Genomic DNA, 25,282 nt, shown 5'->3' with positions numbered 1-25,282 from the left:
CTCTTAATTTCCTTTGCAGAAAAATGTTAATAACCATGTCTCATTCCTTCCAAAACATGTTTATGTGCTACTTTGGTTTGGTGTAATCCCAAAACATCCCAATAAACTAACCAAGCTTTGTTTCTTAAGGCAACACAATTTGAAAAAGCTCCAGGGGAGTGAAGACCATTGCGAGGCATTGTACAAAAGACTTTGGAATCTTTAATATTTGCAAGGACATTCTATGGCTATTAACACAACCAGCGTACCCATTCACATGTAGGTGAAATACATTTTACCACATCCTATATAGAACAAAATAGCTGTAAACATTAAAACACACTACAAAAGTGTTGCTTATAACAGCAACATACTTTTCAAAGCTTTACAGGTCAAATAAGTAATTAAACTACATGTAGAAAAAAACTCCCACTGGCCACACTTTTTTTTTTTTAAAGTTCCTAAAAATTATGTTTAAATGATTTACTGCCCAATCATCAAAAACAATGATGCCGTTGACCAAGTTTAATATCAGAGATCTATTCAGGATCAAGTCTTTGGCCCACAGCACCTACACCGTAGAACCAGGAAGAAATAGGAGACAAGTCCAATTTAAAGCATCTTCTGCTTGGCTAGGCACATTCTTCACTTCATCTGAATGAAGTTTGCATTATTATTTTTTTTTTATTTAGTTGAAGCCCAGCCTCGTACTATGGATTTTCATCAGAGCTAGAGGAGCTCGGCAGGAGAACGCACTCCTTCCTTCGGCCTCTTTTTGGCCTCTTCTTTGCAATTCTCAGCCTCCTGCGTATCACATCTAGAACACAAGCACAACACAGTGAGCACTCGTTCCCAGCAACACGGAGATCAGATCCCCGTGCGGTCCTACCTACCCGCCACGCTGTCGTAGTCCTGATACGGGTCGCGCCAGTACAGGCTGGGTGTGGTCCGCCAGTGGCGGTACAGGCGGGTGTGAAGAATAGACAACGTGAGAAGAACCAGCAGGAAGCCCAGCGCCGCTGCGGCCCAGACTGCTTCATCCGTCCTGGGGGTCCTCTGCAGTCTGACGTTCACCACGGTGCCCCGGCTCGCCGCTGCGGACGGTTTAGTGCAGTCGCAGTGTTCGCCTGCTTTGCAGTCAGAACACTCGTTGTTGTTTGATTGCTTGGTTTCCAACTGGGATTTCTGCTGCCGATGCTCCGACTGGGACTTCAAAGCTGAACTGGACTTTGTGGGAAGGGGCTTGACGGTGGGCTGTTGATTATGCTCGGCCTCCCTTTCTTTGACATCAACCACTTCTTCATCCTTCGTCCTGCCCTGTACCATGAGGCTCTCACCAGTGTTTCTCTCCTTTATGCCGTCTCTGACAGGGTCTGTACCTTCATGTTGAGATGGATCGGTCTGAAGCAGACTCCCAGAGTTGTGTAACACCAGATGAGGGGTGAGCGATGATGTAAAAGTCTGATGTTGCTTCAGGGTCTCGGACTCAGAAGTCTGGAAAGAAGGATCCAGGGGACGCGTTTGTCCTGGATGTGAGTCTGATTCTGGTCCAAGCGAGCTGCTGTGATTCTGGACATCGACTGTTCTTAGGGGAATTTTTTTGTTGATCTGACTGGAGTCATTTGTCATTTTATCAGCTTTCTTCTCTGCAATTGTAGCTCGAATTTCCCTATTTTTCCTTCCCTCTTTAATTTGTCTTAAGGAATCCTTCTTTATACCAGGTGCTGCCCCAATGATTCCTCTCAGCAAAGAAGAAATGGTCTGCTCACAGCATTGCCTCACAGAAACCTATGGATTTAAAATAATAATTACTTAGTGTTGTACCAAACACTAAAGTTCCTATTTTTGATCATTTTACTTATGATGCCACATGTAAATCAACAGAAAATCAATGTATTTCACCAGTTCTTCTAACCTTATTTTCTGCTGATGGCCCCAAATGCTGCAGGCCTGCTGACCTGGTCAACAGGAGGTTGTACTTCCTGGTTTGAGTTCTCTTGTCAACTTTACCTCTGGTGGCTTGTGTTGCCTGCAGCCAATCACAGACCTCTGAAGAGGCCACGGTGGTCAGCTCCAACGTGCGACCCCAGGAAACCAAGGCTATTGGCTAAGGATGACAAACATCCCATTACAAACCATCCTTCAGATTATTAGAACATTAACTCCAGTTCTAAACTGAAGGGAAAGAAACAGTGGTTTACCATGTCTCTGCTGAGTTGTGGGTGTGGAGTGATGATGTAACCTGGCAGACAGGAGCGAGCCAATACAGAAAGGAGGCGACGCTCACCGAGCTCCACACAGGGATGGTAGAGCAAAACAGTGGCACCATGCTGGGAAAAAAAAAAGACGTCAGACCAAATGGTGAAACCCTTTTGTAACCTAAATTAGAAAAGCAAAACATCTCTGTAAGACTTCAGAGATGATTTGTCTAAAAGTACCTGCAGGTCAGCTGCTCTGACCTCTGAGGTTAAAAAGAAAATGTGATCCCAGATTGTATGAAAGCCATCACACTAGTCACACTTAAGGTTTCAAATCATCACACAAATTTTAAAATGTAACAATTACCTGAGTAAGTACAAAAAGCAGATTTTATTTCATCATTTTATTTATTAGTGGAAAAAATCACAACCAACCTTGAGGCTACATGGAAACAGTAAGTATGAGTTTGTTGGAAAACTAAAATCTTCAGATTGGTGAAAGTTACTGTTATGCTTTATCTATCCATTTCAGCAGGTGATCGTGAATTTGCCGGGATAATTTCCAAGTTGCTCAGTGTCTTTGAAATCACAGGAGCGTACCATCTATGGTGCTGCAGTATGCGGACAGTCAAAATCCAAACGTTTCTCTGGCCCTGGTGGACTGGAGTTTGACCTCTGTGCTTTAAAGGGTAGGTCTGTACCTCTGTTGTTCTGCAGGCTGTTGTTCAAAGGCTTTAAAAATGCCTTTGTATTCCTTTCCAAACTGATAATGTCAATGACCTTGAGTCTAATCTGTTCTTGTTCTTTAGATCTTTGATTTTTTAAAATATTCTTCAGATGACGTTTTGATTTAGGATGTATTTTAGTCTACATGTTGTCAGAGAAGTTCTCTTTCATGGGATTTCTTGATTATGTGTCTGACTGAACTCTGCTTTCCAAAAATGTGGTCAATTACAGGTAGATTTTTAAAAATAGATTTTCTATTCATGTGGGTTATGTGTATGTGACATTGAAGTTAGTTTAGGTCTGAAACATTTAAGTGATCTGAAACAGTTAAAAGGTAAATTGCTCAAGTACTTTGTTCACAGCGCACTTTTGCAATTTGAAGAGTTCTATATTTACTGTCAATGAATCACTCAGAAACAGGTTGTTTCATGTGACTAAATTTCAAATTTTTTTTTTAATCTTAACTTTGTTGCCTGTTGCAAGAAATATGTGGATTTGGAAGACATTCCACTTGTACCATGAGCACCTTTTAATAATAATGGCGCTGAGAGTTGGGGAAAAAACAGCCTGACCTGCTAGTATGCTAATTCGTATGATTACAGTGACAACTGTTGAGTCATAGAATACAAAAACCTCCTGGAAGAGCTGAATTTACTTCACAGCACAGGCCAATGATTTTACGTTACTTCTTTCCTGTTACCTGAAGTGGTTTGTAAATATCGCATTCCTACTTCTTAAATCCGTGGTTTTCAAGGATTTAACAAGAAGCCGTAAACAGAGTGCAGCTGGGTAGAAGGTAATACTTGGATCTTAATTATCATAGCAACAGCACACTGGCTGAATCCCATTTCCAGTTCTCTTGGGACAAAGTCCCAAAGGGTCTGAAGGTGCAGGTTGTACCTTAAGATCTGGATGTGTTAAATCATGTTTCCACTCCTGTGATATCAAAGCCTGGATTACGACCGATACTAGAAAGAGATCACTATGGTATTATTTTCTATTTCACATTACATTTTGAGGTGATCATTGCTGAGGTGTAAATGACAAAAGTCATTTACATATATTAATAAACATATGTTTTTTTCTGCTTTTATTCCAAACATTGAATTTTTTTGGCAAATCCTTCAAAGTACATCCTGCAAATTTGTGGTTCCAATACATTTAGCATAAAATATCACAATATTTTATGCTAAAATATTGCCACCGCCACTCTGTTTACATCTAAATATACATGTATGACAGAAAGCTAAAATTGAATGCAGATCTTGGTTTAGAGTTTTTTTTTTATGGAACTGGAGTCAAACCACTTGGCAGTACGTTCCTGTGAGGAGAGGGATGAGCAACAGACAAAAGCTGAATTTAAAACTGTTGGATTTTGACACTTACATGCAAATTATTTAGCCACCGCTGAGGAGGACAATACAAGTACTCTCCACTCTCTGCCATTACTGGCCTGAATGCCCCACTAAAAAGAAAAAGAGATTACATTCATTTTATTTCTTGCATATATGTTTTTTTACAACAGTACTGCATTTCCTAGATGTTTGCATAAATTGAGTTATTACTCATTTTGTCACACTACAACCACAACGTTCTGATATTTTTAAGATTTTATGTGACAGATGACTAAAAAGAAGTGAATTAGTGTGCAATGAAAGAGGAATGGTACATGGTTTTCAATTTCTTTTCTTCTCATAAAATCTTAAAATGTGGCATGCATTTTTATACAGCTCCACTAAATCAGACCTTAGCAGAATTGCCATTTGCACATCTATAGACTGGCAGCTTTTGTTATTCTTCCTTTAAAAAAAAGAAAGAAAGCTCAAATTCAGGTTAAATTGGATGGAGAGCATCAATTTTCAAGTCTTGCCTAAGATTATCCATTCAATTTGGGTCCAGACTTTGGCTGTGCCATTTTATCACATGAACATGCTTTCATCTAAACAACTCCATTGTTGCTAATCTGTATGCTTCGGCTTATTGAGAGTCTTTTACGTCTCTTACAGGGTTTTCTCAAGGATCATCCTGTATTTAGCTGCATCCATTTCCCAGTGAATTCTGAGCAGCTTTCTTGTCCCAGTTGAAGAAATAATTGATGGTTTGTTCAGGGTGAAATGCATCATCAGGTTTCGACCACATTTATAGGCCGAAATGTTCAATTTTAGTCTTATCTGACTGAAGCATCTTCTACAGCATATTTACTGTGGATTTCTTCTAACTTTTTTCCCCCAGCTAATCCTCTATAAAGTGCTAGATTTGTGCCTTCTCTGACTAATATTTGTAATGCCCATCAAGTCTTCCACCTAATATGTTGATTTCAAGTTTCCAACTAAACAGAGTTGAGTGCAAACGCAGGCCACACTTTTCATATATTTATTAGGAAAATATATTTTTTAACTATGTGTGAAATTCCTTCCAATTCACCATTATGTGCTACTTTGTAAATCAAATAAAATGCATCAAAATTTGTTAATGTAGCATGGAAAAAAAGTTAATACTTTAGTAAAGTAGTGAACACCTACCTGTTGGGAATGGAGTGGTTGTAGGAGATCAGGTAATCCATGCATATTTGCCTTGCTGGCTATGATGTAAGCGAAAATCAAAACATATTAGCTTTTTAAAAACTTTATGATTAGTGTGAGAAAAATCCAAAGATGTCTGCTGGTAACAGTTTTTAGTTTAATTTACTGAAAAGGGAGGCTTAAACCAGCTTCTGTAGCTAAGTGGATGCTTAATGTTTGCCTCACACTTTAACTTTCCCCCTGTATGCCTCCGTTGTTACTGTTTCAGATTAAGCCAGGGGATGTTCACATTAAAAAAAGGATAACAATTCAATAAAGACAGCAAAAGGAAAGTGTTTGGTAAAGTGTTTCCTCACCTCGGGGTCACACACGGTGTCAATACTTGGAAGTCTCTGTAGATAGGAATAAGAATGACCCCATTAAACTGCTGATAGAGCAACCTGAGCAACATCAAAGCTGACAAATGCTCAGCACTTCGGTCTGAAACGTGTCTATATGTGAAGTATGTAGATTTAGGGGATGATGTAGTGTGAGCAGTTGTTTTCACTTCCTGAAATTTGTTGTCTAACACACCCTACCTCACTGGGTCAAAGAGATAACGAATCATGTAGATGAAGTCAGGGATGTCTATTGTATCCATGGTTACCTGAGTAGACTCTGGCCGGGAACGGACTGAACACCCCCAATAAACAGCATCTGTAGGCAGGTCTCTGTCCAAATACAGCTGAAACACACGCAGAAAGTAAATGTAGTTACAGGGCTTCAATGACTGAATATAACTCCTGCAGAGCAACAAACAAACACTGAATCGGTGATACAGCTATAATAACACAGCGTTACCTTTCCGTTGTCACATCCTCGTCCCAGAGACTCGGAAGCACTGCACCGACCCAAGGCGAGCCACAGCGCCGCCAGCAGAGTCGCTGCCAGCGGCAGGGAGCCTGCTTGGCTCGGCATGGTGAGGTCCAGTCAATCATTCAAGTTGGTATAAACCCCGCATTTAGCTTCCCCATAGCTTCCCCGTAGTGCTCTAACAAGAGACAGTTGGCAAAAACAACCTTCGACCTTTCGTTATTCCCAAAACACTAAACAGAGATCCATAACAAAAGGCGTCTGTTAGACGTATTAAGGTCGGTTGAACAAAAGGTGTGTCTATTGAGTCTTAGCTTGTCTGAAATCTTGTCAGTTGTGTTTCCTTTCCAGAGCAACATTAACAAGAGACAAAGTAAATAATATACACAAAAGCGCTTAACAGGCAAGTGTAAACACTTCCATAAGCAGTTCACACGGGCAACATATTACAGTTAAGATAGCAAGGTCGCTGAAAGCTGCCATTTCCGTCTGCATTTCAAAGTAAAAGCGTTATTCGCCTATCCACAAAAGCTTTAGACGAGTGGAATAAGAATGTTTTTTTAGCCCAGTTTATTGGCGCTTTTCATATAGTGAAATAGAAAACTGTTTTACAAACGTGACAAAAACAAAAGGCAAGATTAGTCAGTTTATAAAGCAAAACTCATAAACAAGGCAATTAAAGCATTTTACAGGAAAGTATGAGCAATACTAAATCAAATTAACTATATTGGGGTAAAAGTTACATTAAAAGATGATCATATAATATTGAAAAGATACAGCCAGTATGGATTAAAAGATAAACTAATAACATAATCTTGTATCTTTGTAGGAATGATGGAGACAAGAGTATAAATTTTGAACTAAGGAGGTTTAGAGACAACAGGTTCAACTATTATCTTCCTACATGTATTCCTTGTCCTGGAAAAACACTGAGTAACTACATGTTGTTATGATGGCTCTGCTGGGTTTAGTGATTTTTTTTTTTTAAACAAAACATAAAATCACTCCTTTTTCAAACAGTGTGCCAGAGCAGGGATTCAATGATTGTGGTGTGATGTGGTCACTTCTAATTAGCAGCATATTGACTGAGCTTCAGCTAGCTGACTGATATGTTTTTTTGTTTTGTTTTGTTTTTTTACAGACTGGTTCAGACGTCATTAATACTTCTGATTTTTTAAGGTGTTACAAAGCTGATATAGTGATAGACTATGTGCTTATTTAAAGTTAGCCCCAAGTCTAGGTTTCTTCCTCATCTTGAGGTATTTAGTCACTGAGAGCCTGGCTGAGAGCTCATATCTTGGTCTGTAGTTTTTGAGACCAGAAATGAAAACATAACAAAATACTTCTCTATCTTTGATAGAATAAAAATGCTACATTAGGAATGTGCCTAACAAAACAGGCATGCAAACAAGAACAATAATTAGAAAATCCAAAACTAACTAAAACACAATTTGTTAGACAAATATTATATATACCTAAAGAAATAAAATTCCAATTATATTTACCACCTATACCAAAACCAAAGAGGAAAAAAAAGTACAATGTGTTTTAACCATAAGACATTAAATAAATAAACATGAAACCTTCATTGTTTTATTTTATCATGACATCTAAGATATAAAAAATGTTACTGAGTATTTTATTTTTCAATATTTGCCAAAATATGTAGATGTGACAATGACTGATTTGACCAAATTAATTACTTTTTATTCATTAATATAAAAAAAACACCCTTAATTGGTTTAGTTGGTTAAACACTACATTTCCGGTATTGCGCTTTATTGTAGCTTTACATATTCAGTCTACGGAAGCCGTAGGCGTAAAAAAAAGTGCCCCCCTGTTGGCCGTTCATCCTCTGGAAAGGAATTGTATGTTTTAAAGGGACATTTGTACATGTTACTGTCGAGAAAATAACAATGTAAAATCGTATAGCGTTACGTGGAATTGTAACATTGTGAAACATGTCTATTGCCTTACTTTATATGTTGTAAAACATCTTTTTTATATGCAAAACAGATTGGTACTTTGGGATCCTGTTTATGAAACAATAAATAAAGTCGTAAGAACTTTTGCAATACTTTTTAAAGCGTTCGACACACACTGTTGACAACCCTCGGCCTGTAATGGAACCGGTATTACCTGCTCACACAACCGACAAAGTAAGCTCCTTATGACACAGGTAAAAAATAATTTTCCTTTCAAAATACAACCTAAACAAACAAAATAATGTGCGAAATGTATTGAAAATGTGAGTAATTTAATCAAATAAAGCAGTTATTTCTATGAAAGTCACTTGATTCTGCCTGGTAGAGTTTACCTTCTATGAAAATTCTGTGTCCTTTTTAAGAGGGCTTTAATTTGAAACGAGTTTTTTCGTATTTCCGCTGTAGTTTACGCCTACTTCAGCTCCCCACCCACAAGCTTTTAATACAGGCACACCTTTTCTCACAGGTGTGTCTGACAGAGGAGACCTGGTCCTCCTGGAAGGAGGAGAAGCCTGAACAAAGATGAATTCTTCCCTCTCCAAAGGTTTGCAAGCCATGCTTTTAGTTGACAAACGTGGCGATCAGTTTTTTTCCTGACTTCAGTTGCTTTATAAAGTCCTGTTCATGACCGTTGTGATGAACGGTCATGAACCGTACAAAGATGTTTTGCTTTTTTTTTTATTATAATCTTTTACTGAGTGTTGCAGTTCTCTATATCTACGTATAACTGATAAATAACCCATTAGGTTGAGGTTAAGGATTTATATGACAACATTTCTAACTTGGCTTGAATAACTTTATTCTGTCTGACCTAGTTGTGAATTTACAGGAAGTCAAATTGTAGGAAAGTGCATCCATGCAAGTCTTTCATTTGCTGTAATTCAAACAGTGAGGGAAAAAGTATTGCTTTGAAAACACCAATCCTCTTTATGTCCATAGATACATGCCACCTACTTGACTTTAACTGATGTTTTGCAGTCAGTTAACAGAAAACGAGTGAGCGTGCATCTTTCTTGCTATCGACCAGGTGGAGCCGTTCCAGCGGGAGATCTGCAGGCGACAGAAGATGCAGACCTAAGCGGGAAGCAGCAAAGTGAGGGTCAGGCTGGACAGCTGACAGAAAATGATGATGAACTGGTAAATGGGAAGGACACAACCACCTTTTAGTAAAGCACTAAATGTCTATTAATTATTTTAATTCAAATGGTAAATGGACTGATCATATACAGCGCTTTTCCAGTCATTTTGACCACAGAAGCGCTTTACACTAGAGCCACATCCACCCATTTGCACTCACAAATGCTCATTGAAATGCAGATCAATGGGCAACTTGGGGTTAAATCCCTTGCTCAAGGGCATATTAACATGTGACAGGAAGAGGGTGGATTCAAACATTCTATTTAATAACACAAAACACAAAATAATTTATTCAAATTAAGAGTTGCTGGGTGTTACTATTTGACTTGTTAAATAATCACTTTATCTGAATTCTCAGAATTTTTGGTTTTATGGGAAACAATTTTTTGTATTTTTGCAGATGTACTCCTTGGACAGCTCTCAAGACAGTGAAGATGAGGGTATTGGCAAAAAAGCGAAGAAGAAAAAGAAGCTAAAAAAGAAGAAGAAAAAGAAGGTAGGTGTTTGATGAATCTCAGTAAAGCATCACAAGGGAAATCGAGACAGACTATGCAGAGATTGATGCTTACTTATTTTGCTTGTGTGTAATATGATGAAATCGTGAAAATTACTGCTGTGGTCACCTTAGGCTGTGGCTTCGACTGAAACTGTGAATAATTTATTGAGAGAGAAGGGGAAGTGTTGTGTTAGCTCCATGTAGCCGTGCAACCATTTGTGGGAGATAGGCAGCTGATGGAAAATTTTTTGTTCAGTGTATTACAACTGACAGATTGGATCATAGCATAGTTATGTGTGTAACTTTCCTTTGTGTGTATAGCAGAGTGTTTGTAGAGCTCCTCCCTTCTATCGCCAGCTACACCCTTACACTCCTCCACCCATCTGTGGCTTATCCTCATTCCAGAGTGTTTACTGACTCTAAATATATTTTTTATTTTAAAACATGAAATGAAATAACTTCCTTGTACCTTTCTCAACAGGACTCCTCCTCTTCTTCATCGTCTTCTTCTTCCTCCTCCAGTAGTTCCTCAGACAGTGATAGTGAGGTAAGTTGTGCACTGGTTTATGCTGGTCAAGCATTTGGTTGCTGCTTACATTAAAAGAATATGAGCAACATTTTTGATGACCAATAAAAACTGATATGTCAACAACACCAAAAAAGACAAGTAACGTTTGTAACTGACCTCACACACAACCGAACATTTGTACATAGCTGTAATATGCAACCTAAAATAATAAAATATTTATTTGCTTAAAATGTAAATATAGTGACTGCCATAGGAGGGCACACACCTGGATGTTTTAGTACTTTTTGACTCAACATTGTTTACCCACTCCAGTAAGGACGTCTCTTAACAGCGGCCCTCTGAAAGTGACTCCACAGACTTCCTGTTGGATTGAGTTCTGGGCTCAGCTGGTTCATTCCAAAACTTCAACTTTCTTCTGGTAAAGCCATTTTTTTGTTAATTTCGATGTATGCTTGGACTCCGAGATGCTAAAAAATGAATCTTCTCTTCTTCCTCAACTTGTTGGACGACACTTTAAGTTTGTGGGTCAAAACCGGCAGGTATTTGGAACAGTTCTCAACTCCAATTGTCTTGAAAATCCACAGATTAATGCCTTTTTGTGTGCTATCTACCAGACTGTGCAGCCCTAAAGGACACTCTACATTTTTGTAATTTGCAATAATAATTTGTACCTGCATTCAGCAAGACATCATGTCGTAAAGCTATCTGTTTTGCCATCAGATTGGTTATATTTTTGACATATCTAATACCTTTAAACAGACCCTGACATGACACTGATTCATACTTTATCCCTCGGGCCCACAGAAACCCGCACCACAACAAATCTATCCCGATGCTTCACTGCTGTTAAACAGCTCAAAGTGAAAATACTGACAGTTGGCCAAACTTCCTCAGCTTGTTAGACTTTCTGAGGATAGTTTTCCAGCTCATTACCATGACTCACTGGTTCAAAAGTGCAGTTTTGCTTTAATGTTCCCAATGGAGAGCAGAGTAATTCCCTGTAACTCCTGTACAAATCAATTCATACCTTTCATCAAAGAATGTATGTACTTTGAAATGCAACTTCACATCAAACATCCACCTCTTGGGCTAACCGCTGATTGAGTTCCACACTAATTGAAGTTTATGAGCTTTATGGTGGAGTATTTCATTCAGAATCATTTGGAGAATATAAAATATGTTTCTGCAAGACATTCTGTAAAGTGCTTGTTTAATTCTGGCTCAAAGACCCAGATTACATGTGCAGAACATCTAGTTCAGCGTGTTTAATGAGATGAAAGTCCACTTGTCTCTCCTTAACAAGATCCTAGCCACAACTGGGGCAACAAATAGTTTAAATGTCTCGTGTGAACAAAATAGGAGAAAGTCAGCATTTGCCACATGATTCGTCATTCTTGAAAGAAAAGAAAACCTCTTCCTTGTAATTCCTGCTTCACTCTGACATGTCATAACTACATGTTTTTTTCCAACGTACCTGTCAGTACCTTAGGCTAAATTCCAACAGCACTGATTCCAGTGAGAGTTTGCCCACTTATTTATGCTTCATTATGCAGTGTGCACCACTAACACTTCCTTTGGAAAACTGAAAGAGAAACTGGTTCTTTCAATCAAAAAAGTCCAATTAAAGCTTCATGTCACAAAAACAAAAGAAATATGTAACATCTGCTCCAAGAGGGTGTCGGTGCTTTTAAAGGTATTAGGTGAAATGCCTTTACTATTGGAGTAGAAAAATATAAAATTTACTGTCATTCATATAATTTATTAGGTTGATACGGCAAATTTAATGACATAAATTTGCAACCTGACACCTATGTTATTGGTTTCAACTTTTTCATTAAATTATAACTTTTTAATTATAATTTTTTTAATCAAAGTTAGCAGTCTCTTCACAGGATAAGATAGTAAGTACGTTTTTCTGGGAGAGTGGGTGGCAAAATAGAAACAACTGGAAAATCCAGAACCTGCAACACGCAGTTCAAATCTCAGTTCACTTGTAAGAAGACATGCTGATTTTAAGGTGCCCAAAACTCTGGTATTTGTTTAATCTTAAGCAAGACAGAGGCTCCCATGTCTTCTACTTGATATAGCACAAAGCATCACCAAGGAGAGGAACACACCCAGCTAGAGTGTTTGAATCTCTCTTTGTAAATCCAGCTTTTCAGGTGCCAGGGAGTGAGATTTTGTTGACCCAAATACCTTAAAATATTTTAGGTTTAGTTTTATGCAGCTGCATGCATTTGTACATGCAAGTTAAGTAACTTCATGCGGAGCCATTTTACCTGCCTGTTCACAGAGATATGAAGTATTTGTTATCGGACTGCAGACATGTACTGTACATGCCCTGCTCCTCCTGACCTTTTTCACATTTTTTCATGGCACACCCACATAAGGCTTTTATTGTGAGTTTTATGTCTTAGACTAACATTAGGCAACACATCTACATGCAGTGGAAGGTGAAACATTTAGATTTTTTTTAGGGTGGGAAGTTTGCGAAAAAAAAAAGAAAAATGTGGCCTGCATTTCTATGCAGGCCTAGTAAGGCGATACGTTGTAGAACTTGCTTTTCCACAATTGCAGCTGCAAGTCATGTATCTATCAGTTTTGCATATCTACAGAAAGTATTTTTGCCAACAGACTCCATCTCAGTCAGATTAGATCTGTAGCGTCTGAACATCAGTTTTTGACATAATCTCAAAATTAAATCTACACTGCAGAAACACAAAATCTTACCAACTATTGTTGATCAGACTTCTAGTGCGAATATCTTAAGAAAAGACAAATTTACAAGTAACTTCCCATCAATACAATGGAGCTTGTTTTAAGTAAATAATTCTTTTATATTGATGAAAAAGTGCAAGTTGCATTGGCATATTTTTTTTTCACTTATAACATGGGAAAAATGTTTGGTTATAAGTGATATTATCTGTCAACATCACTCTTAAGAAATAACTGACTCAAAGCAAGCTCCTATACCTTGCTGAAAAATTTACTTGTAAGTTAGTTTTGACTTATTTCAAGTGGACTAAAATATCTGTACTAGAAACTAGAGCAAAAATACTTGATGAGATTTTGTGATTTCGCAGGTCTGAACTTTGATTGGACTATTCTAATGCTTTCATATTCTTACCTAAACGTATCCACTGTGACTCTTTAGGTTTAGAGTCATTGTCCTGCTGGAAGGGGACACCACCCTAGTCTCAAGTCTTAAGTCTGGTTTTCCTTCAGGACTGCCATGTATTTAGCTTAATCTATTTTCCCAAAAATTCAGATCAGCTTCTTTATTTCTGCTGAAGAAACACATTTTACCAGGCATAACGCTGCCTCCGTCATGTTTCACCACATAGATGTGTTCAGGGTGATGTTCAGTTACAATTTTCTGCCTAATAGAAATCCCAATACAATATACTGTTTGTGGTTGTTAAAAAAGTAACATGAAAAAGTTTTAGGTATATCTTCTCTATAGTTGAACCTTCACTCACATGGCTACAGCCTATTTTACCGCTTTTTTTGGGGGGCTCAAACCAGTAGTTTATTTATTTATAACTTTTTATCTCTTATTGTTTATATAATAAGCTAAAGCAGAGGTTCACATTCTCAGCCTTCCCTAGATGACCAACACTTATGTATCATAGAAAAAATAATCACTGTGTAAAATACTGTGTTCCATATTTTGCTACAGGATGAGAAGAAAAAGAAGAATAAGAAGGAGAAAAAGGAGAAGGTCTGGGAGAGCATTATCATCTTTCAGGAAGGTAAACATTCACCGATTTCTGCCTGTGCCTTCATCTCAGATCATAAGCATTCAGTGATAATAAACCCCTGTCAGATTATATTTAATCCAGTTCTTTGAAGTATAAATTCTGCTTTCTGGCTAAATTTTGTCCATACAGTTTTTGTGTGAACTTGTGGTCAAGACCAAATATTTACTAAAAAATTATCACTACTGTATAATTTCTATACCCAATTATATGGTTTTCAGGTCCCGAGGGTCTGGAAGAACAGCTGACTGGAGAGGGCATGCACATGAAGCCTGTAAGAAAAATATCATCAATATTTATATTATTGATGATATATAAGCAATATATATCATCAATAATGATGATGTATCATTATTTCTTTTATCATGTTTTCTTTTAAAACATTAAAAGAAACATGTCTAATGTTTCTTTTAATGTTTTAAAAGAAACATTAGACATGTTTCTTTTAAAACTTTACACATAACCATAATGTAAATGCCGTGTATTCAGGATTACGACTCATCAGATGAGGAAAATGACAAGAAGAAAAAGAAGAAAGATAAGGAGAAAAAAAAGAAGAAAAGGAAGAAGGTATGAAAATATCACCCATCATCATATTTTTGTGATTATGATACAATAACTAGGTGCTTTTAGTACTTTATGAAATTCCTAACCCACATCTTAATTTTGTTATTCTTTTTTTCTGCCAGGATTCTTCCTCCTCCTCATCTGACAGTGAAGATGAAAAGAAGAAAAAGAAGAAAAAGAAAACAAAGAAGAAGAAAAAGAAGAAGGCATGATTTGCTTGTGTTTACCTTGTTTTTCCAGTCTGTTCACTAAAATTAAAAAAAGATATCTCGAATAATTACTGTTTTTTAATAGGATTCAAGTTCATCTTCTTCAGGTAGCTCTTCATCTGACAGTGAGCATGATAAGAAGAAGAAGAAAAAAAAGAAAAAGAAGAAGGTTAAATGTGGAAACATGTCAAAATCTCGTCCTTGCACTTTCTGTAAGGGTGTGATTACAACTCACTCACTCCTCTTTTCTTGTAGGACTCAAGTTCTTCTTCTTCTGATAGTTCATCTTCATCTGATAGTGAGGATGACAAGAAAAAGAAGAAAAAGGACAAGAAGAAGAAGAAGAAAAAGAAAAACAAGAAAAAGGTTATGTGTCAAGCAGAACCAGATTGTGTTTTCTAATTACACACATGGACAATTTGTTGGTACCCCTCTGTCAATGGCCGAAAAACTCACCATGGTCACTAAAATAACTCGAAACTGGCCAAAGCAAAAATCTACTAAAAATTAACCAATTACAATCAGACATTACTTTTGAAATGTGGTTCAACAGAATCAGTAAGAAAGCTAATGAAGCAGGCTTGGCGTGTCCATGTGTATATTCATTTTTAAACTCTAGATATTCTCTGAAAACAATCATGCTAAATGGCCTGTACCTGTGTAGTCTTTGGGATCCCAAAGAGCTTTGCAGTACATTCAGTCATTCACACGCAGATGGATGCATTGTAATTACAGGGGCACCACCAGGCAAGATGACTAAATGTGCTTTGATTAACTCCTGTAATTTTACTGACCTGCAGCTTTTTGCACTATTATTTTCATTTTGACATTGCCCAGCAACAATTCTTTGCTCTTTAGCTGATTTTCCATCTTTACATTTAGATTCTACCTGATTAGCTTGTATCTGTAGAAGCTAATGCCACTTGTATTGTTAGCAAATTTTATACATGTCTCATGAATTTTTTAAATAAATTAAGTATTGATGTTTTTTTTCTTAATTCATGCAGGATTCCAGCTCTTCATCTTCATCCTCTGATAGTAAGAAAGACAAGAAGAAGATGAAGAAGAAGAAGAAAAAGGATAAGAAAAAGGCAAATCTCTTTTATCTTGCTAACTGAATACCCTTGCTCATGAACAAGGCTAACTGTTGTTAACTGTAGCACAATGTTGTGTTTATCTTGATGCTGTTGCTCTGGGGTTAATTGTGGGTAAAATTTCTGGTTTGCAGTCTAGCTAACATGTCTTTTCGGATCTCATTTATGGTCCCCTCTCTATGGAGGCTCCTATGGTTGGATCAATTGCTTTAAACAAGCACCTAAACAAAAAACTGGTTTGTTCATGCATTCAGGTTTTCTCCAAGTTTCGGATTCACAGCAGTAATATTGGACTATGAGGTCAGGGTTATTCAACATTTCAGTTTAAGTACCACTTGAATTTTGGACATTTGTTGTTCACATTTAGAACTCCTTCAGCCTGTGAAGGAGTGTCAATGAATGAGAATATTCTAACTTTACAACCAAGCCATGCTTTATTGCTGTTCCAAAATGTTAGTCCAAATGCTGGTGCCCATCGCATGCGTCTGCCTTACATTTTAATAGTAATAGATTACACAATGCCATGAGGAAATAATGCATAATTCATAATGTTATCATACAAAACGTGAGCATGGTTGCCATAGATTAAAAACAAAAAAATAAATGTTATGTGCAGCAACAACATGCCACATGCACTAAACTTGTAAAATCCTGCAAAAGTGACTCATTTGTGCCTCAATTATCATAGCAATGATCCAATAATAAAATGACATGATCTTATGAAGATTCAATAACTTCTCGATGCTAGATGCTTGACATTGGAAGTGAAACTGACTGCTTGACTTATGTCCTGTTTAATTTCAAATCTAACCTGTTAGAAGCACTAATGGGGCATTCTGTGATGTTCAGCGTACTGTTAAATGAAAAAAAAAAAAAAAAATACATAAACAAGCTAATGGCATCATACGTAATATACCCAGCTGGTACTAATGGAGCTGAACAATAAAAATGCCACTCTTCTGAGTTCTTGTATTTGCTGTTTATATGTTTTAGTGCATTTTTTTAGCATCTCATCTTATATTCTGACTCAATTTAATTAAGCAACTTTGATCTTGACGTGTGATTCTCTCAGGATGAAGAGCAAAAGGACCCAAGCAGTGCTCTTTCAGGTGAAGGTGAGACACAGAACAAAACACAAATATCCAAGCTGATTTAAGTGCATCAATACGATCAACCAGCTTATGTTTTACACTGCAGGTGGTGAGACAGGAGCTAATGGAGACAGAGATGCTGACAAGGTGGAAAATCTTGCTAACACCTGCACACCACATACATGATTACAAATGCTCGTTCAGTGAAAGTCATTGCTATGTTGTTTTTCTTTTTTTCTTCCTGTCAGGACAAAGAGCTTACATCAGCAGTAGAGGGCACTCTCTCCACCACACTAGCTGGTGGGTGTGCAACGCTCTGGGTATCAGCCTGATTAAACCGCTCCATGAAGAAATGTTTTGGTGTTGCTATGATGATTCCTGTCCCCTAGGGGGAGCACAGCCGTTTCCTTATGGCATAGAGGATGGTCACCTGAGTGATGATGAGGGAGGAGGAGGGAAAGAAAAGGATAAAAAGAAGAAGTTGAAGAAGAAAAAGGTGCGTTAGATTTTCTTTAAGGAGACTTGCATGAAAAATAACAAGAAGCTAAAAGAAGTGCACCATTTCTATTACACATTCTGTAAAACATTTGTATTTACAATAATGTGATTTTTTTTTTCTTGCTCGCAGGATTCTTCTAGCTCCTCGTCTTCTTCATCTGATAGCTCTTCAGACAGCGAGGATGAAAAGAAGAAGAAGAAGAAGAAAACGAAAGATAAGGTTTGCATTCTGGCACCTTCTGTTTGCGTCTTCACAAGAATCCATCTTGCATTTTGCCTTATATTATTGGTTTCCCTCTTTCACAGGATTCTAGCTCTTCTTCATCATCTTCCTCCTCTGATAGTGAAGATGAAAAGAAAAAGAAGAAGAAAAAAAAAAAGATGAAAAAGAAGAAAGATAAGGTTTGCGACAAAAACGTGCTTTGATGTTTGAGAGGTTCTGGTTCACGCTTTACTTTTGGTGTTCTTCCTTCACAGGATTCCAGCTCTTCCTCATCCTCAGACAGTGAGGACGACAAGAAGAAGAAGAAGAAGAAGAAGAAAAAAAAGGCAAAAAAGAAGGTTGGATAGTTTTTATGGACGATGTTTTACTTGATTCTTGAAGGTAGAATCAATTTTTTTTTTTTCCTTTGCAGCACTCAAGCTCATCTTCTTTATCATCATCTTCTTCGGATAGTGAGGATGACAAAAAGAAGAAGAAAAAGAAAAAGAAGACCAAGAAAAAGAAGGATAAGGTTTAACCATAGCCTTTCTATTTTGTCTTGGCTTTATTTGGATTTTCATTTTGATATATATAAGAGATTGTGCTAACATCGGTGCTTTTTACAGGACTCTAGCTCTTCCTCTGACAGTGATGATGACAAGAAAAAGAAGAAGAAGAAAAAAAAGAAGGTAGAGAGAATCCTTTTGCAATGCTTCAGCCCATCCATCATAAATTTGCTCAAGATTTAAGATCTAAGCGTTCTCAACTGTTTTTTGGCACTTTTCACAGTTTTTGTTAGCAACACGCATTTAGACAAATTATAGCAGGAGAAATCTAAATAACAACACAAAATTAAAATATTTTTCACCATCGTTCCCTTCCAACCACCCACCCCCACTCAAAAGGTTTTCAGTTTTAAAACACACAAACATGTCCAAAGGAAATTCACTGCCTATATGGTTAAAAACAAGCTCATATCCTGAAAAATTGTCTTTTTATTTGCCCATATGTTTTGTTTCTCCGTGAGCTGATTGAATCGTCAGCTTCCATTAGCTTCATAAGCATCTTTAGCGCCATTGTCACAAATGTACCTTGATACATCTCCAAGAGGCCTTCATTACCAAGATAAAAATACTCTACCTGTAAGTCACATAATTGAAATAATCTACAATAAATAGTGTTTTCATTCCCAAAACTGTAAAATCTGTACAGTCTAATAACAAAAGTGTGTACGTACTATGGAAAAAATTTGCTCAAGTTACAGAACAATACAGCCAAAATAATATTTAAATTTTGAGGTAAAAAAAAAAAAAAACAACAAAAAAAACTCTGATGGATAATTCACACTTTAATCAACACTTGAACTGAAAATCAATACTTCACATTTTTAACATGAAAGTAGTTATAATAGTCCTTAATTCTTCACCAATGACACCCAATATTTTTTTGACCCGAACAGGTTTCATTCTATAGAAAGACAGGCCAGATGTAAAATTTGTAGTGAGCTCTGACTTTCCAACAGGTGAACATTGCTTCTGAAACCTTTTCACTGTGACCACCACTATGTACAGTATGTGTCCATCATGAAGAGGCTTTGTAAATCTAACCATGTGATTGATATCATTCCCAGAGCTCCAGCTCTTCTGATGAAAGCTCTTCTTCTGATAGTGATGGCAGCAAGGTACAATGTGCAGTTATAAAATCAAACATACAGTGAAACAAAATTGTTTTACCACAATTTTCTTATTGTAGAAGAAAAAGAAACACAAGAAAAATAAGAAGAAGGACAAGAAAAAGAAGAAAAAGAAGGTGTCCGATTGATCGTTCAAGCATCTGTGTGATTTATTTGGTTCACAGAAAAGACTAAAAATGCATCAATTGTTATGTCCATATAGGATTCCTCTTCCTCCTCTTCTTCTAGTGATGATGAGAAAAAGAAGAAGAAAAAAGACAAGAAGAAAAAGAAACACAAGAAAAAGGTTTGATTTTATTTATTTATTTATTTTTTCTTAAAGCCTGGTGAGGTGCTGTGCAACGAACAGGAAACTGAAGTCCAGTTTTAATTCTCATTCAAGGACTCGGGTTCTTCTAGCAGTGATGATGACAAGAAGAAGAAGAAGAAGAAGAAAAAAGACAAAGAGAAAAAAGTATTCTATTGGGGAAAAAAAATGTGGGTTTAATTTTTTTTGAAGGCCATATGAAGGAGTGTTGATCTGTTTGTGTTTGAGCAGAACTTATCCAAATCATCTGACAGCAACAAGGAGAATAAAGAGGAGAAGGACAAGCAGGTAAAGAGAGTCTTTAAATGGACACGTCATCAGATTGTCCCGATTAAAAAAAACAAACAACACATGACCTTTTTTTGCTCTGCTTTTCCAGTTAGATTTTTTTTAAAAGGCTGGTGTCATTTACATTCTAGGAAAGCCCTGAAGGTGACCAAAGCAGTGAGCCCAAACCAGGGTCTTCAGACTCGAGCATCGGCTTACCTTCTTTCTCCAGTGGTGTCAGCTCTGCTCAGAGCGGCACAGGATCCTCGTCCTTTGTGTCTCTCTCCTCCACCGTGAAGATGGATCCTCCGAAACCTTCAGCCACCTATAAGTTGTCATCTGCATCCAGCGGTGCTAGCTCTGATCAGAGCGGCACGGGGTCCTCATCCTTTGTGTCACCTACCTCTGCTGTGAAGACGGATCCTTCACCCACCTACAAGTCGCCTTACACCAGCACCAACCTGAGTGTTGGAGACAAGGCTCCCACTCACAGGTCCAAAAGCCCCATGGAGGCCTTGATGGGGAATCCCAGGAGGTATGGAGATGGAACGACCAGGACCACCACCCTCTCCTCAAGTGACCTCCTGAGAGGCCCCAAGCCTTACCAACCATGACATGACCAGACGAAAGCAGTGCTGCTCAATCTAGATCAATGCTAACAATGCTTTTGGGTATGCTTTACAGCTGATTCAAACATGGTAATTTAACATACATGCAAGTCAAAGATAGCTTCAGCTCTGTTGGCTTCTTGAGGGTTAACAACGCTAATAAAAAAAAACCCATTTTGTTGGGGTTTTTTGAACATGAAAATGGGGGAAATGTTTTTCTTTATTTTGAAGCAAAATTTCAACTGCATTAAGGAATTTAAAATGCTTTGGGCAATAAAACTGTGATGTCATTATTTTGTGTTTATTGTACCCCACAATTACAGATGCAAGACTTTTCTAGAATTGCGTGTCTCAGTTTGGAACATCCAGGATTTGCTAAACTAATTGTAAACTTGCTAAAGATTTAAGATATAAATCTTGCCTAGTAAGTTCCTTTTTTTTTTTTTTTTGGAACAAAGAACATTTTAGGTTTTAGATATGTAGCAAATCTAATCTGACTAGTTTTGCTGCATATTCAAGTTTTGCTAGAGAAAAATTCTTTGGTCTAAATCATCTAATGTAAGCCCTGAACAGTTTCACCATCTGATAGCAATACCACAACATTAAGCTGCCACTAAAGCGTCACTGTGGGGTTTGGTGTGCTATAATACGATGTGTTAACTATTGCTTTCAAGAAGTCAACCTTTGCAAGTCAACTAATAATAGTTCTGTCAAAAGATTTCCCAACCTTCACTGTGGATCTCTGCAGCTAATCCAGCGGTACAAAGGTGTCTGATTCTCTAAAAATTTAAAAGCCTTTCCTTGCCCATCTCGTCAGCTTTGGTGTATAGCTTGCTAGCTTTGCTGTTGTGTCATGTTCTTTCACTTTTTATTTGAATAACTGAACCCTGATCTGTGAAATATTCAAAGCTTGGGATTGACTCTTGTCTAAAGCTTTCTGCAACTTTATCCCCGAGTTGTGATTTATGTTGGACCATCATCCTGCTGAAATATAATTTTCTGGTATTCTTATTTAAAATATCCTAACATGTTAAACAGTTTATAGCCTGTACAGTAAAACAATGCCCTAAAGCCTTTCAGAAGAGAACCCCACCAATAGCTTCACAGATCCTCTGCGTTACTTATTAGTTTCCATCTACAGCCAATATTAAAAAAAACATTTCTACATATTTTGCAGTGAGATATTGCCATAAAAAGTTATTTTATTTAAAGGTTTTTAACACTACTGTACCAGTGTTTCCAATGAATGTGGAAGCCGATGTATGCAGCTGCGCCTTTCGTATCTAAGCATCTTGAATATTATGTTGAAAGCCACACAGAGGTGACGTGTGTCTGGACATGAGGCTGCCTTCAAAGTGGACAGGCTCTGAATGCTGTTCGCCCGGGGCACCAAACAGGCTGGGACCGCCCGTGTTAACGCAGCACAAATGTGCACTAAATGTTCTGCAAATCAGCAAAAACATTATTCTGTATAATATCAGCTTAAATGTTCACCTTAAACCCTCCAAATACAGACCGCATTAAATGAAATTCTTTCGGTTCTATTTCTTCCATTTTTGTGGCTGCATAAATGTTGAATAAATCCGGCAATTATTCAAAATTCTATCATTAAAAGATGAACCGATGAACCTAACCTTACCTAAAGTAACTCCGTTTTTCTGTTGCGACTCGAAATAGCTATTGTCCGACAGCAACAGCACACGGGTGACATAAGTAAGCCGTCATGGAATTATTTCCTTATCAACAAAAAGGGGAGCTGTCACGAGGGCGTGGCTCTAGTTGAGTACTTTAGGTGCGCCTCAAACAGGTTTCCTGTAAATTGGAGAGGTGAACTTTCAGCGGCGGCAAAGCTCGGAGAAACACATGAGTTTTGATCTCTCTTCAGGTATGAATAAATCTAGGACACATTATTCTTTTCACTATCCTTTGCTGATATGTATCCGTCTGTAATTTCTGGGAATTTATTAGAAAAAAAAAAAAAAAGACAATTGAGAGAGGTTTGCGTAACATACGCGACCAATGCTTTTCTTTGCAAGCCTTTGACATTGGCTGTCTGTTTTTAAACTACCTTATTTGCAGCTATGGGTGACAAAGAGGAGAAGATCACGAAGGAGGAAGCACAGAAGGATGAGTTCAGCTTACCTTGGAGCAAAAACAAAAATAAAGACAAAAAGGTAAGAGGTCTTTGCAGCAAGTCGCTATCAGGCGCTGGAATGTTTTTTTGTTTCTTTTTTTTCATTGGCGGAAATCTACAAGGAAATGTTGCGGATTTGTGTTTACATTTGTCATTTGAAAATGCATCCATGTTTTACGTGTATCTTGAGGCTTTAAAGCAGTGCAGGACTCGCTCTATTAGATGAATTGTATGTCCCAAGAGCCATCATTCATCAGTTTGATCCTGTGCAAACTATTTCTGTTCTCAGGGTGACAAGTCCGATAGCAAGGACAAGTCTGATCACAAGGAAAAGTCCAAGGACAAGTCTGATCACAAGGAAAAGTCCAAAGATAAGTCTGATCACAAGGAAAAGTCCAAAGACAAGTCTGATCACAAGGAAAAGTCCAAAGACAAGTCTGATCACAAGGACAAAGATGGAAAGAAGAAGAAGAAGAAGGAAAAGAAAGATGGTTCCTCATCTTCCGGCAGTGATGAGGTAGAGTATCCCCACTTAGCCTATTTGATTACTAAATATTTGGTCCTGTTTCTTCTGAAGAAGAACTTTACCAGATGTTCAATTCTAATATTTGTAGAAAACATAGAATATCCAATGAAATACAGTTGAACATGTAGAATAGCGTCACACCTGTTAGACTTGTAGTCACACCTGCAGTCACAGGTTCACTCCAAAATCATTGTTTTTTAGCCTGTGTGTACAGCATCCACAACTGGTCTTACTGGTTGTGCACATTTTATTAACACAACACACCACACCCCATAGGTTTGCATACTCTGTTTATGGACGAGTTCTTATCGTTCAGAATCTACAGATGAATGTGTGGCAGTTACGTGAACAACCCAGCCCATAGTGGGCAAGAAGTAGCCAGTTTAACAGTCGTCGTGAAAGGAATGTCGTCTGACAGCTATTGTGGAACAGCTATAAATCTTTTTTTTTTCTTTCTTACTCTCTTCTCCAGTAACATTTGCTGTCATTTCAGGATTGATCTCCCCTGTGGACCTGGCCTGCTCTGTTTGCCACTCCATTCTTGTTTGTTATAATGGTGTATGTGGTTTATCTGTACACAATGTAAAACAAAACTGATCTGAAGAAGTAAACAGTTACAAGAAGTCTATTTGCGTCGTATTTCACCGTTTATGTTTTGATCTCGCCACAAGATGGCGCTGGCTTCTATTTTTAAAGTCAGCAGAGTTTTGATGTTGAAGTAGGAATATACATTATAGAATTGAATAGAGCATTTTCATATTAATTATAAAATCTACTTGGAACAGAACTTGGTTAAATGTAAAAATAAAACAGTTTTACTTCTGGAAATTGGGGAGGATACTGAGCAGAAACGGTGACTAATGCAATAACATCCATAAATAAGGCGCAGCTCCTATGAGTGGGTCCTATAAATAAATAAAATGTAAATTATTTACAGTTGTATAAAGATAACATTTAAAAGGAGATAAATTTTTATCAGAAAATTACCACATCATAATTCATAATTATCCATAATCCGTATCCATAATTATACTCTTGCTACAAAGTTCCATCAATTTTTACTTATCAGTCCATTGATTTTGGTCCAAAATACTGCTCATGCTTGCTTTAATTTTTCTACCTGGTGACTGTAATCTGTATTTTTAGATGCTGGCGGTCAGCCAGCTCAGAACTGTGCTCAGAGCTTTTCAGATTCCTCCATACTTCCTGAAACTTTTCACATTTTCTTATGTTCCAACAAACTTCGATGTATTTTATTTGGCTGATGTGAAGTCATGCCTGACTGTGAATGACTGGTTTTTATTAATTTCTTCCTAGCAAATCTAAATATGTATGGAGTTTTTATTCTTTTTACTTGGCTTCCCCTCAGTCAAAATCTATTCTTTTAACCTTCATGAGAATTTCTGTTTTACCAGTCTAATCTAGCGAACTTCAGAACCATTCAAAGTGCATCATTTTTATACTAAGATTAAACTGCACACTGATTGGCTCTTTTTACTAAGTCACTGACAGGTGAGGGGAAATGGTTACACTAGATTTTATTTAGGGGTATCAGGGTGAACATGTCTAATGTAATTGATTCCCACTTACCGAACAAGCCTGCATTCATTCATTTATCAATAAAATTCAATTAAATACAGGGCTGGGATGCAACAAGTAAAAGTGTAAGAAAAAAAAGTGTAAAAGGAGGCACTGTAGTATTTTTCTTGTGAAAAATATTATGCTGGACATTAATAACAGTTAAAGCTATGTATTTCAAATTGAAATTGGTCCATCCATATTTAAACATTGTTTAGCAAAAAAAAGAAAAAAAAAAAAGCCTATTTTTCTTATAACTTTTTCCCTACAATATTGCAATCAGTCATTCTTAAATTTGAATACCAAGTAACTCCTCAGTGAGGTGA

The 25,282-nt window shown here is 37.4% G+C and overlaps 3 protein-coding genes across 6 annotated transcripts in view; 2 read left to right on the top strand and 1 right to left on the bottom strand.

Annotated features, from left to right (window-relative positions):
• Positions 1–168: 168 nt before the first annotated feature.
• On the bottom strand, positions 169–6,757 carry tp53i13 (tumor protein p53 inducible protein 13). The gene is made up of 9 exons (XM_032545144.1): positions 6,266–6,757; positions 6,072–6,149; positions 5,782–5,817; positions 5,426–5,484; positions 4,290–4,368; positions 2,181–2,309; positions 1,895–2,086; positions 873–1,767; positions 169–796 (listed from the first exon to the last, which is right to left on the bottom strand). Exons 1-9 carry the CDS (start codon positions 6,380–6,382, stop codon positions 690–692), a joined length of 1,692 nt encoding a protein of 563 aa, XP_032401035.1. The 5' UTR covers positions 6,383–6,757; the 3' UTR covers positions 169–689.
• A 1,918-nt stretch (positions 6,758–8,675) lies between these two features.
• LOC116707692 (serine-rich adhesin for platelets) overlaps positions 8,676–25,282 on the top strand; it is a 149,925-nt gene continuing 133,318 nt past the window's right edge. For 2 of the 4 annotated variants that reach the window (XM_032545137.1, XM_032545135.1), the window contains exons 1-22: positions 8,676–8,806; positions 9,290–9,399; positions 9,800–9,895; positions 10,377–10,442; positions 14,104–14,176; positions 14,404–14,456; positions 14,672–14,752; positions 14,872–14,955; positions 15,044–15,127; positions 15,214–15,324; positions 15,966–16,049; positions 17,125–17,167; positions 17,250–17,290; positions 17,392–17,443; positions 17,533–17,639; positions 17,772–17,861; positions 17,948–18,043; positions 18,119–18,202; positions 18,277–18,375; positions 18,470–18,532; positions 19,739–19,822; positions 19,919–19,990. In XM_032545137.1, coding sequence (XP_032401028.1) covers positions 8,785–8,806; positions 9,290–9,399; positions 9,800–9,895; positions 10,377–10,442; positions 14,104–14,176; positions 14,404–14,456; positions 14,672–14,752; positions 14,872–14,955; positions 15,044–15,127; positions 15,214–15,324; positions 15,966–16,049; positions 17,125–17,167; positions 17,250–17,290; positions 17,392–17,443; positions 17,533–17,639; positions 17,772–17,861; positions 17,948–18,043; positions 18,119–18,202; positions 18,277–18,375; positions 18,470–18,532; positions 19,739–19,822; positions 19,919–19,990 — 1,695 coding nt within the window. In that variant the 5' untranslated portion in view covers positions 8,676–8,784. The remainder of the gene's footprint in view (positions 8,807–9,289; positions 9,400–9,799; positions 9,896–10,376; positions 10,443–14,103; positions 14,177–14,403; positions 14,457–14,671; positions 14,753–14,871; positions 14,956–15,043; positions 15,128–15,213; positions 15,325–15,965; positions 16,050–17,124; positions 17,168–17,249; positions 17,291–17,391; positions 17,444–17,532; positions 17,640–17,771; positions 17,862–17,947; positions 18,044–18,118; positions 18,203–18,276; positions 18,376–18,469; positions 18,533–19,738; positions 19,823–19,918; positions 19,991–25,282) is intronic. The other 2 variants (XM_032545136.1, XM_032545138.1) reach the window with 2 other exon arrangements.
• LOC116707696 (mediator of RNA polymerase II transcription subunit 19a-like) lies at positions 22,472–24,006 on the top strand. Its single transcript, XM_032545145.1, has 4 exons — positions 22,472–22,603; positions 22,798–22,892; positions 23,142–23,369; positions 23,872–24,006. The coding sequence occupies exons 1-4, from the start codon at positions 22,582–22,584 to the stop codon at positions 23,875–23,877; spliced, it is 351 nt and encodes a 116-aa protein (XP_032401036.1). The 5' UTR covers positions 22,472–22,581; the 3' UTR covers positions 23,878–24,006.

Source organism: Xiphophorus hellerii, chromosome 18, assembly GCF_003331165.1.
Source record: "Xiphophorus hellerii strain 12219 chromosome 18, Xiphophorus_hellerii-4.1, whole genome shotgun sequence".
NCBI lineage: Eukaryota > Metazoa > Chordata > Actinopteri > Cyprinodontiformes > Poeciliidae > Xiphophorus > Xiphophorus hellerii.
The sequence above is the reverse complement of the archived record's forward strand: the minus strand, read 5'-3'. Positions and strand labels throughout refer to the sequence as shown.